Raw genomic sequence first — 12,909 nt, 5'->3', positions numbered from 1 at the left:
AACCATCACACATGACACACTTATTTTTCACGTGGAAACCCAACTAGGAAAAACCACGGTGGGGATGAATACCCACAAGTTGTTCTTGAACTCTTTTGAAGTCCGCTCTGTTAGGAGCCTAGTCCGGTTAAGGACTTTACAATAGGTTTTGTTAGGAACTGATCCTACTAGGGATCACACGGTTAAGGGATGACTAAATACCCGGTTAGAGGTTAAAAACCTGTTAAACGTTACCTTGCCAGAGGATTTAAATAACTCAATGATTTTGAGTCACCTTGTTCAAGGATTTACAAAAATCCTGTTAAAGCTACCCGGTAAAGGGATTTTCCATCTGCTGAAATGGTTAGAAGTCAACAGGTAATACACTGATCTGATAACAGCACTCAATGCCAAGGTAGATCCACTTTAGTTCCTTTACATCTACAATCACACTCTGCAGATCTCTACTCACTATTTCGGTCTGGCAAGAATCACTTCACACACATTCATTTGCCAACGACTTCTAATGAGAATCATCATCGACCTTATAGACAACAATTAGGTCGGTTGCAAAAACCTAAAACCCTAAGCATTTAGGTTAACAATACAGTCGGTCCAATGCTGTCCATTTAAACACATTACATAGGGTAAAACAATATTGAACAAATCTCAAAACATTCTACATCGTTCGTTCTTTGCCGCTTCTGGAAGTTGATAACCCATCACGCGCTCTCCACTATTTACTCAAATTTTGCACATTCCTGAGGTAGATAGAATCAATCTTATTTATGCAAGATCCTCAAGGAAACCCTTCACACACACAAGGCTAACATGGCAACACAACCTAATCTTCATTTCAATGCTAGCTCATCACAGGATGTCATCGGTCGAATCTCATAGACTTTGAATGCATCAACCGGAAACCCTAAAGCCGAGACTACCAACTAGTAGTCATATCAAATGAAACCCCAATACAAACTTTGCATAACCGGTTCACATTCCAACATACCGGTTCACCTTTTCGCATATACCGGTTCACTTCATACCATCATACCGGTTATCTTGCCAGTTTTCTTTCTTCAATATACCAGTTCATACTTCAGCATATTGACATCAATGACAACATACAATCCTATCATGTTATCAAACTCTGCACATATGCCAACAATCTCCCCCTTTGGCATTGATGGCAATACACAAAGATACCTCTACATCTTCTTCCATATAATATGTCTTCAAAACTGTAGATATCTTCTCTGCTTCATATCTTCTCCCCCTTTGACAACAATGCCAAAGTGGAGGCACAAACATCCATGTTGCATTATGCTGCTCCCCCTAAGGAGTAGCATCCTTCAACACATCAATCCTAAAATGTTTTCACAATGTAATACTTGACTGATGTGCAACACATACCTTTAGTTTACCTCTTGAAGGGGCAGCACCCCTAATTCACCTCTTAAATAGGTAAATGTAGCCTTCGGTAGAGGCTTGGTGAATATATCTGCTAACTGCTCCTTACTAGAAACATGTTCCAATACAAACTCTTTGTTCTGAACTTTCTCCCTCAAGAAATGATACTTGAGCTCGAAGTGCTTGGTTCTAGCATGTAGTACCGGATTCTTGGAAATATTAATTGCATTTGTGTTATCATAAAATATGCTCACCAGTTCAGATACAGGGACTTTGAAACCACTTAATACATGCTTCATCCAAATTGTCTAAGTGCAGTTCATAAATGCTGCAACATATTCTGCTTCTGCTGTAGATTGAGAGATACAACTCTGCTTCTTACTCATGCATGAGACTAGTCTACCACTGAGAAAGAATGCACCACCGGTTGTGCTCTTTCGGTCGTCCACATTACCAGCCCAATCGGCATCTATAAATACTTTGAGATTAAAATCATTACTGTATGGATACCACAATCCATATTCTATAGTTCCCTTCAAATATCTAAGAATCCGCTTGACTGCTACCAAGTGGGATTCTCTTGGAATTTTCTAAAAATGTGCAGCAATGCCCACTGCATGTGCAATGTCTGGTCTATTGTGTACTACATAGTGAAACTTACCAATCATTGACTGGTAGTCCTTCTCATTCACCAATGCTGAGTCATCTTCTTTTGACAATTTACAACTGGTCATCATCGGTGTACCAACCGGTTTGCTATCTTCCATGCCAAAGGTCTTCAACACCTCTTTGACATACTTGGACTGAGTGATAAAGATACCATCTTTCATTTGTTGAATTTGTAGTCCAATGAAGAACTTAATCTCTCTGATTAGTGACATCTTGAATTCCTTCTTCATTTCATCTGAAAATGCATGGCTCATCTTGTCATCTCCACCAAAACTTATGTCATCAACAAACACTTCATAGAGTAGAATCTGATCTCCTTCTGACTTTAGATAGATATTGCTATCTTGACTTGTTCTTTCAAATCCAATCTTCACAAGATGGGAGTGTAAATGTTCATACCATGCTCTAGGTGCTTGCTTCAATCCATACAAGGATTTATGTAGCCTACATACCATATCACTGTCTTCTGATAGGGCAAACCCATCTGGTTGCTCTATATACACTTCCTCTTCAAGTATTCCATTCAGGAATGCAGATTTCACATCCATCTGATACACTTTGAATCCTTTGAAGTTTGCATATGCAAGTAGCATTCGAACTCCTTCCAATCTAGCTACTGGAGAAAAGGTTTCTCCATAATCTTCTCCTTCTTCTTGAGCATATCCCTTACATACCAGTCTTGCTTTGTTTCTTACCACTGTGCCATCTTCATTCAACTTGTTTCTAAAAACCCATTTGGTGCCAATAACATTTTTGTGCTCATGTCTGGGTACCAAACACCATGTACCATTCTTTTCTATTTGGTCAAGTTCCTCTTGCATAGCCTTAATCTAGTCTTCATCTTTGTGTGCCTCTTTAAATGTTTTGGGCTCAAATTTAGAAATCATGCAACAATTTTCTCTGACCTTTCTTCTTGTAAGAATTCCTGCATCCTTATCGCCTATGATCTGCTTTGGATCATGATGCAACTTTACATACCTAGGAATGATCTTAGATGATTCCTCTTGCTTTTCTTCTTCATCCTTATCTTCATCAGCATCTACTGGTGCAGGAGCACTGTTACTTGTACTTGGTTGTTTTTCAACCAGTTCCTAGAAGGTTACATTCAGTTCATCTACCGCTTGCTCACTACTAGTTTCCTCAGGTTTCTCAGAGGTTTCATCAACTCTAACATTGATACTTTCAATAATTCTTTGAGTCCTATTGTTAAAACACTTGAGATCTTTTCTCTTGGTGGAATACCCTAGGAATATTCCCTCATCATATTTTGCATCAAACTTGCTCTGGTATTCACTTCTCTTGATATAACACTTGCTACCAAACACAATAAAGTAGCTTACTACTGGAGTCTTACCAGTCCAATACTCATAAGGAGTTTTATCCTTACCTTTCTTGATGAGTACCCGGTTCATAGTGTAGACTGCAGTGCTCACCGCTTCTCTCCAAAAAGTGTGAGCAACCTTCCCTTGAATCAGCTTCGTTCTGGCTGCTTCAACTACAGTTTGGTTTTTCCTTTCTGCTAGGCCATTTTACTATGGAGTTTGTGGGGCAGACAGTTGCCTCTTGATGCCATTCTCTTCATAGTACTTATTGAATTCTCTAGAAGTGAACTTATTGAATTCTCCAGAAGTGAACTCACCTCCTTGGTCGGTTCTAAGGCATTTGATTCTCTTACCGCTTTCCTTTTCAACTAGTGCTCTGAAGGCTTTGAACTTTCCAAAAGCTTCAGACTTGTCTTTCAAGAATGTGACCCACATCATTCTTGAGCAATCATCAGTAAGAATCATAAAGTACTTATCTCCCTGAACACTCCTAGTTTTCATAGGACCACACAAATCAGTATGCACAAGATCAAGTAGATTATCTGTTGTGAAAGATTTACCTTTCAAGGTTGAGGAAGACATTTTCCCTAGTTGACATTCTCTACACAAAGGATTCTCCATTTTGTTAAGCACAGGCAATCCTCTAACTGCCTTGAACTTATTGGCCTTCACAATATTATCAAAATTTACATGGCAGAGTCTCCTATGTCATATCCAATTGTCATCAAACTTAGCCATTAGATATTGACTGATATTTGTATTTAACTGAAATAAGTTACCTTTGGTTTTCATACCAGTGGCCATCAATTCACCACTCTTTCCTTTTATTTTGCACACTCCATCTTTGAATTCCAGAGTGGGTCCTTTATCATTCAGCTAGGCAACACTCAAAAGGTTATGCCTGAGACCTTCTACCCAATACACATTATCAACACTTCTTTTTCCATTTAGAGAGATGGACCCTTTGCCTTTTACCATACATGGTGCATCATTACCAAATCAAAATACACCTCCATCATACTCTTCTAGAGACAAAAATTTTTTCTAGTCACCAGTCATGTGGTGAGAACATCCACTATCAATAATCCACTCATTAGAATTATCAAAGCAAGAGACAAGAGCCTTCTTGTCTGACACATCTTCCTTAATAGCTACAAATACTATGTCTTCACTTTCTTCATCTTCTGATTCATTATCAATGAGACCTTCATCAACTACAACAAGGCAGTTTCTCCTATTTCCTTCTTTGAACTTTTTAAACTTCTCCGATTTGTCCTTATTATCACTATTAGGATAGTTGACAATAATGTATCCTATCCTATTGCAAGAAAAGAATTTCGAAGGGAGCTTACCTCTATATTTTCCAGTTCCCTTAGGAAGTCTATTGGCAAGAAGAGCTTCAAATTCCACCAGGATCTCCTCATCATCCATATCCTTGCTTTGTCTAGGTTCAGAGCTGGTACTAGCTTCTTTACCCTTTCTAGATAGTGCAGCAGATGCTCTAAAGGCTGAATTAGTCTTCTGAACCCTACCATCATAACTATTTAGCTCATATGTGGTCAACTTAGCAATGATGGAATCTAGGGATACCTTTGTCTTGTCAATAGATCTCAACTCCTGAATAGCGACAACCCTTATTGCATAGATTGGTAATAAGGATCTCAAAACTTTGCTAACAATGGTGGAATCATCCATTGTACCTCCTGAACTCTCGATATCTCCAACAATAGTTTTAATCCTTATCCCATATTGTTGAATGGTCTCTCCTTCAACCATCCGCATGTCTTCAAATTTTCCTCTAAGGCTTTCTTCCTTAGCTTGGTTCACATGCTCATCACCGCCATAGATAGACTCCAAAGTATCCCATACATCTTTGGGATTGTCTTTATCTTGAACATCTATAAACTCGATATCAGATAGACTGCTGATAAGAGCTTCCATGACTTGCCCATTCTCTTGAATTTCTCTTCTTTGATCATCAGTGAGAGTATCGGTAGGGACAACTTAAGTATTCTCAACATAGTTCCAGTGTTGAGCACCCATGCTTTTAATGTATATCTTCATTTTGTCCTTCCATATCTTAAATTTATCTCTATTGAACTTAGGACCTTCCCTCTTCATCATTAGAATAGGACCTTTTCCTCAAGCAGTTAAGATTACAACACAAAGGACTTGGAGGATGCTCTGATACCAATTGATGAATAATGATGAATAGTAAATACCCAATAGGTATTGTGAGGGGGGGGGGTGAATCAGTACACACAAAAACTTCTTAAACAACTTAAACTGCAAAGACAACACTAACTAGCAAACAATATCACTAATCTAAATCAAGGCAATACCGGTAAACACAGTGACTGTAAAAGTCATAAATTGGTAACACTTAGATCTTCACAAAACCTAATATCTCATTTCCACTTCACCCATATGCTTAAACAAGTAAATACATCATAAATATAATGACCACTGGATCAGCTTGCATTACTGCTTAACAGAAAACACTAAAACATCACATGAAAAAGCATCACACATGACACACTTATTTTTGACGTGGAAACCCAACTGGGAAAAACCACAGTGGGGATGAGTACCCACAAGTTGTTCTTGAACTCTTCTGAAGTCTGCTCTATTAGGAGCCTAGTCCGGTTAAGGACTTTACAACAAGTTTTGCTAAGAACCGATCCTGCTAGGGATCACCCGGTTAAGCGATGGCTAAATACCTGGTTAGAGGTTAAAACCCTACTAAAGGTTACCTTGTCAGAGGATTTAAAGAACTCAATGATTTTGAGTCACCCTGTTAAAGGATTTACAAAAATCCTGTTAAAGATACCCGATAAAGGGATTTTCCATCTGCTGAAATGGTTAGAAGTCAACAGGTAATACACTAATCTGATAACAACACTCAATGCCAAGGAAGATCCACTTCAGTTTCTTTACATCTACAATCACACTCTACAAATATCTACTCATTGCTCTGGTCTGGCAAGAATCACTTCACACACATTCATTTTCCAACAACTTCAAATGAGAATCATCATCAACCTTATAGACAACAATTAGGTCGATGGCAAAAACCTAAAACCCTAAGCATCTAGGTTAACAATACAGTTGGTCCAATCCTGACTATTTAAACACATTACATAGGGTAAAACAATCTTGAATAAATCTCAAAACATTCTGCATCATTCGTTCTTTGCCGCTTCTGGAAACTGATAACCCATCATGCGTTCTCCACCGTTTACTTAGATTTTGCACATTCCTGAGGTAGATAGAATCAATCTTCTTTATGCAAGATCCTCAAGGAAATCCTTCACGCACACAAGGCTGATGTGGCAACATGATCTGATCTTCATTTTAATGCTAGCTCATCACAGGATGTCGTCGGTCGAATCTCATAGAATTGGAATGCATCAACCGGAAACCCTGAAGCCGAGACTACCAACCGGTAGTCATATCAAATGAAACCTTGATACAAACTTTGCATATACCAATTCACATTCCAACATACCGGTTCACCTTTTTGCATACACCGGTTCACTTCATACCATCATACTGGTTCTCTTTCCAGTTTGCTTTCTTCAATATACTAGTTCATACTTCAACATATTGACATCAATGATAACATACAATCCTATCATGTCATCAAACTCTGCACATATGCCAATAGTTGGCTATCAGATCATAATGAATTCAAACATAATCCCAATGATCATGTCGCACTTAACAAGTTACCATAAATTTTATGAAAGCAATAATCGAGGCCATAATATCTCCTAGCCGGGTCCTATCCATTACCGGGATAAGGACTTAGCCGGTTGTGAAGAAAAGTGAATACTAGTTAAGTGTAATGAATGTTGGTTAACCCAAATGAAGCAAAGGGATAAAACAATGAATCCAAATAGAATATATTTACACCTAAAGATGAGCTCCCATGAGTTTCCATCAGTGACAACCCAAAATGCCAATAACTCTTACCGGATGAGTGTCAATTGCCAACAATCTCCCCCTTTGGCATTGATGGAAACACTCATGTGAAAAATGGTGTTGTCACTAAAATTGCCTCTAAATTTGCATGACCTCCTGACCTGTACGTGAATCTTATATATGCATTTGATGCTCCCACTGAGTATTATATACATTTTTCACTTTATTTCTTCCCCTTTGACATCAATGACAAAGTGGAGTGCCCACAAAGAATTCAGTATAGTTATAAACATAAGCCAGTTCTATACAAGTTTCAAAATGCCTGCATACATAGACTTCAAAAATGAAAGTAGGTATCCCAAACTTTCTTAAGGGAGTCAAGAATGGAGATGAATCCATTCAAGAGACTGACATAATATTCAATTTCTTCTGATGTAGTGGGATCCTCCTTCTACATGTTAGAAATACATCCAGTCTTATGAAATAATAAATAATCCAACCGGGGACCAATGAGATTGTGGAGCTCATTTGCTTTCTTTATTATATTGTCCCTTTCCTTCTCTAATTTCAAAATTTAATCCATAAGCACCAAAATTGGACCATCCAAGTAACTTGTTAAGTTAACTGCTGGGTTGTAAGAGTTGGAAATCTGAGTCAAATTATTCCTACAATCTGGCAGTTTCTTGTCTATAGGGGTTGTGAGATTATCAAAATATAGTTCAGTCTTATATACGCTACCTCCCTCCGCCAATGTTGCATCAATGGATTGCAAACAAGTTTGAATTTTCCCCTTGTCAAACTCAATCATTTGCAAAAATGTATGCTTCCAGGCCTCAACAAATTTATCTTTAGCCTCTGTCAATGAAATTTTTAGTAAAGAATCATAATGCTTGGGAATAAAATTAATGATCTCCTCCAATTTAGCAGATGAGATTGCACTCTCTTGTGCTTGGAATTCAGGTACCAACAAGTTCAAAACTTCAAAACTATGCTTGATTAATTCCTTGTCTTTTGACTCTTCTTGAGCCAACTCTTGGGTTGCCTGAGCTTGAATTGTTGCTGCCGCCAAAATTTTCTCAGTTGGTGACATCTTGTGGTAGGGTTTTTCAAAACTGATATAAAATTGTGACAAGTTCCTTTTGGTTATGGATGAGGTGTCAATTACCAAGCCGGAAGAGATATCTGTCACAGATTCCTTACCCTTGTCTGCCAAAGAGGTATCCTTAGAACCTTTTAACTCTTGTGCACCGATGGCTTCGGCACTTGGTACCCTATCTAGATCCTAAACATCCTATGTAACCTTATCATCTGAATCCTTATCTACATTTTCATCTGTATCCTCTACATTCTATACATTATCAACCGGTGTATCCTCTTCTATAAAATTTGACTCACTAGCAGGTACAATGGTAGCCAGTGGAGTACTAGCAGGTTGCTCAGTATTTACACTTTGTTGTTATGTATCTGTGGGTTGCTTATCTTTTGGCAACTGAATATTCTGAGATTGTACAAAACTGGGACTCAATTCATAACCCAAACTCAAAAGAATTCTTACCCAAATGTCTATTGTGTCCTTTTGAATCTCCTCAAAATTTTCCAACATAAGGTTATTTATTTTGTGCTTAGGATTAAATTCGGATGAGCCATTTTTATTTATTAGATCTTCCATCTCTGGAGGGGTTATTGTTGGATAGAGATTAACTAGTTATGTCTCTTTTATTTGCTGGTCCAGAGTCTGAGCATGTAATTTTATAGCCTCTAACTTATCATACAACTCCTTAGGCAAAATTTTCTTAAGTTCAATCAATTCCCTACTAAAAGAATCAAGATATAAAAGAATTGCTTCCTCAATTTTCTTTTTATCCTTCTCCTCAAATCCATCAAAGAATAAAGAAATGTTATCTAAGTTACCATCATTAATAATTTGATCAATTAGATCCCAAGCGTCCAAATTATTCTTACCAAATCTTCTCTTGGTTTCTGGTTTGGGCTACTCATCAGATTTAGGTTTATGCTTATGTACAATTGTGATTTTAGGTTTCTGGGGAGTCTCCTTAATCGGTTCTTTCTTTTTCTCCTCCTTCTTCTCCCTCACTACTCTAGCAAAAACTCCTTTCTTCTTTGGAACTTCCTTTATATCCTCATCGGATTTTGTTTCCTCATAAGAAACAGTCATATATTGTCGGGTAGCCTTTTTCTTTCTCTTTGCTGAGTCTATTGGTTTAGGACTGGCAAGCTCAGTGGATGATGCTTCCTGATGCTTGGAAGTCTCTGTCTATACCGAGACTATATTGTGAGTGTCCTGAGTTGCCTTCTGTGCTTCCCTTTCCTCTTTTCTCTTCTTCTTCACCTCTTCTTTCCTCTAGGCTTCAAGGATTTTAACTTTTCGTTCATCATCCGCCCTCTCATGCCCTTCACTTATAAGAGTTTCTGCTGCAAGCTTAGTAATTTTCTTCCTAATATTAGGTGCAACCTGTTCTTGGTGAACCTTAAGCCCTTTTTCTTGGGCTGTGCCAAATTTTTCTTTCTTTTCATCAACTGGTGCTTGCAGTATTTGTTGTACATAGGCATCCAGTGTGGCCTCTTCCACCTCATAACCCATAGGCATGATCCATATAATTCTAGGTTGTACAATTTCCATCATGTATTCATCTTTATTAACCATAAAACATGTTGTATCCTTATACTTTTCTATTATAGACTTTGGAATTCTAGATCCGTTTTTCATTTCTTCTTGGAAATTCTTGAAAAATTCCCATAAATTAGCCTTAACTTATCTCCTTTCCTATCCAAAATTTGAGATATCTGAGTTGCTACCAGACGGTCAAAAGCCCATTGAATCTTCCCATAACTGGGAATAGTGCCCAAAAAGTAAAATGCTAGATAGATAACAAAAGAGCCATACCGAAAAGTGTTTTTCTTATCTTGCTTGATTTTCTAGAGGTTTGTCATAAGCTTTTTCAGCATCACACTATAGAGATCATAGTGTACATCCTTCTTTACTAATTTATTAGCAATCAAAATATTATTGTTGGAGACAAAGTGTAGCCGGTTAGACTGATAGACCTTGTAACCAATTATCATTGTGACAAACTTGACTTCAATTTCTCTTACATTATCAACCCTCATCAAGCATCTATCAAAAGTAGTGTCAGTAAGTTTGTTGATTTCTATGTTAGAGAGCTTGCACCTAGGGCTAGGTACACCTCCAATCTTGTATAGACAAGTGATGTTTTGTATCACTTCTTCAGTGATTTCGTATGGCTGGTCCAACCAAATAAATTCTCCATGAATACGTCTCAGAATGTATTGGACCCATTCCACCTCATCGAAAGTGAGAAAATCCATGAATTGTATAAAACCCTTCCTCTACAAGTGGGCAAATTCCAATTTCAGATGGTTATCGGTGATCAAGTTTTCTGAGAAAACGCAGGACAACGCATATCCTCCGAGCTCCTTGATGTTGCAATGAATGTATGCCCTAATATCTTTGGTGTGAAGAATACCATGGCAAACACTTGAGAATGCTCCCAAAGGTTCATCGAGAAGGGATTTGAAAGGATGCTTCTTGAAAATAGGATGGGGGCGACTCTTGATTTCCACCACCAAAGGAGTATCGATGTTGGATGATGAAGCCATGATAACTGGATACTAAAACTAGGGTTTCTGCAAAGGAAAAATACCTTAAGATAGTGTTAAGAGATGAGATCGCTTTTAAAAGAAAGTGCTTGCACAAATTGCCTTGGACTCTAAATTGATTTGGAAAGTGCTTGTCTGAATTCTCAATCACTATGTGAAGAAAATAACTTTACTTTCTATTTTTATCGTTGTTAACCCTAATTTTTCACTGTCATAAATGTTGTTGGGAGGGCTAACCGGTTCACATAGTCTGAGAGTAGGTTTTGGTAAACATCTAAAATTTCTTGAGTACCCATCCACAATCAGAATTAACTGACTACTGATCTAATCCAATGTATTTCTATGATCTTCAATGATTTGTCTACCCCTAAGGCAAAGTGCCTTAGTTACCGGTTGTGTCTGCTACCGATGTAGGACCTAATGACTCTACTGGGTGTTTTACCATTGTGTATCTGATCTTCTTACCCATATTTTCTCATGTTATTTTTTGATGTCTTCGACTTTTGCCTTTCCCTTCTCATCTGCATTTCAATTAGTTGTCAGTTGGTTCTTACTTCTACAAAATTTAGCAATATGTCCAATCTTATTGCATGCATAACAGACAATATTGTTTTTCTGAATTGCTTTGTTAAACCCTTGATTTCCTTGATTACCTTTTGATCTGTATTGGTTAGCCATGTGTCCAAATCTACTACATGCATAACATCTTACATTTACAAGACTGGTGAATGATGCATTGTTCTGATTATTCCTATTTCTGCACTAACTAGCCATATGACCATATTTATTGCTAACAAAGCATGTACCAATGAATTTGTGAGCATTAGGCTGTCTTATCAGGGATTTTTGGTTTTGGTTGTTGACATTATTTTGCTTATGTCCAGGTGATTGATCTTTTTGTGCACTACCAGAGCTTTCTCCTTTTTCATAACCAAGACCTATCTTGTCATTAGCATCTCTCTGACTCTTCAGCAGTTCATCAAGTTTAGCAGAGATGGCTTGAAATTTTCCCTTGTACTCATTTGCAGTGACCAAGTCATCTCTCATGATTATAATTTATCTCTCAAGTTCCTGTTCATTGTTCCAGGACTGGACCAATTCAAGTTTCAACAAATCATTCTCATGTGTTAGTCTGTTGCATTCATCAGATCTATCCTTCAACGCTTGAGCTAGATTTTCTTCATTTTTCTTTTTGGCTTCAATCTCTTTGCACATTCTCATGGTTAAGGCTTGCATCTAATTCTTCAAGATAGTGTTCTCCTGAGTGAGTTTATGACATTGATCCTTCATAGCATCTTCCTCATTACTGCTCTGATTTTGTAATTGATCACAGAGTTCCTTTCTCTTAGCTTGAACAATTGAAAGCTTTCCTTGCAATTAAATGATGTGTTCTTTGATTTTCTTCAGTTCATTTTTCAATTTTTTATTCTTTATTTGCTCATTATCAAGATCTTCAAGAGCAAGTTGAAGTTGCTACTGCAAACCGGTTTCCATTGGTTCCAAATTCTAGATCTTCCCCAAGTGGTTAAACTTCTTCTGAGGAACCAAGATCCGATACCAATTGTTGGAATCCAAGAACACTAAGAGGGGGGGGGTGAATCAGTGTTCTATCGATAATGTTAGTTTTCAACTTATTGCTTATTAATCAGTTAACAATAAATAAAATTAAAACTACATACACTAAATAACATATAAAGAGGCAACACCATAACACCAATATTTATACGTGGAAAACCCTGCAAAGGGAAAAATCACAGTGGGGCTGATACCCAAAATATCTATATACTTGATCAAGGTATACAAATATTACATAAAGGGGATTGAACATGCAATCAAGACAACTGCCTAGAGCTCACTGCTCAAACAAAATTCTCATTGACTTACATAGTACTACAAGATGATTACAAACAAAAATGAACTCATAATATGCATCTAACCATGCTGGATAAGTTTTGGTTCATGCTCT

At 37.5% G+C, this 12,909-nt stretch overlaps 1 protein-coding gene across 1 annotated transcript; it reads right to left on the bottom strand.

Annotated features, from left to right (window-relative positions):
- Positions 1–9,294: 9,294 nt before the first annotated feature.
- Positions 9,295–10,032, bottom strand: LOC131856291 (FK506-binding protein 4-like). Its single transcript, XM_059207867.1, has 2 exons — positions 9,688–10,032; positions 9,295–9,579 (listed from the first exon to the last, which is right to left on the bottom strand). Exons 1-2 carry the CDS (start codon positions 10,030–10,032, stop codon positions 9,295–9,297), a joined length of 630 nt encoding a protein of 209 aa, XP_059063850.1.
- Between the last annotated feature and the right edge of the window lie 2,877 nt (positions 10,033–12,909).

This window comes from Cryptomeria japonica, chromosome 1 (genome assembly GCF_030272615.1).
Source record: "Cryptomeria japonica chromosome 1, Sugi_1.0, whole genome shotgun sequence".
NCBI lineage: Eukaryota > Viridiplantae > Streptophyta > Pinopsida > Cupressales > Cupressaceae > Cryptomeria > Cryptomeria japonica.
Note: the sequence above shows the minus strand (reverse complement) of the source record. Positions and strands in the feature narration are given on the sequence as shown.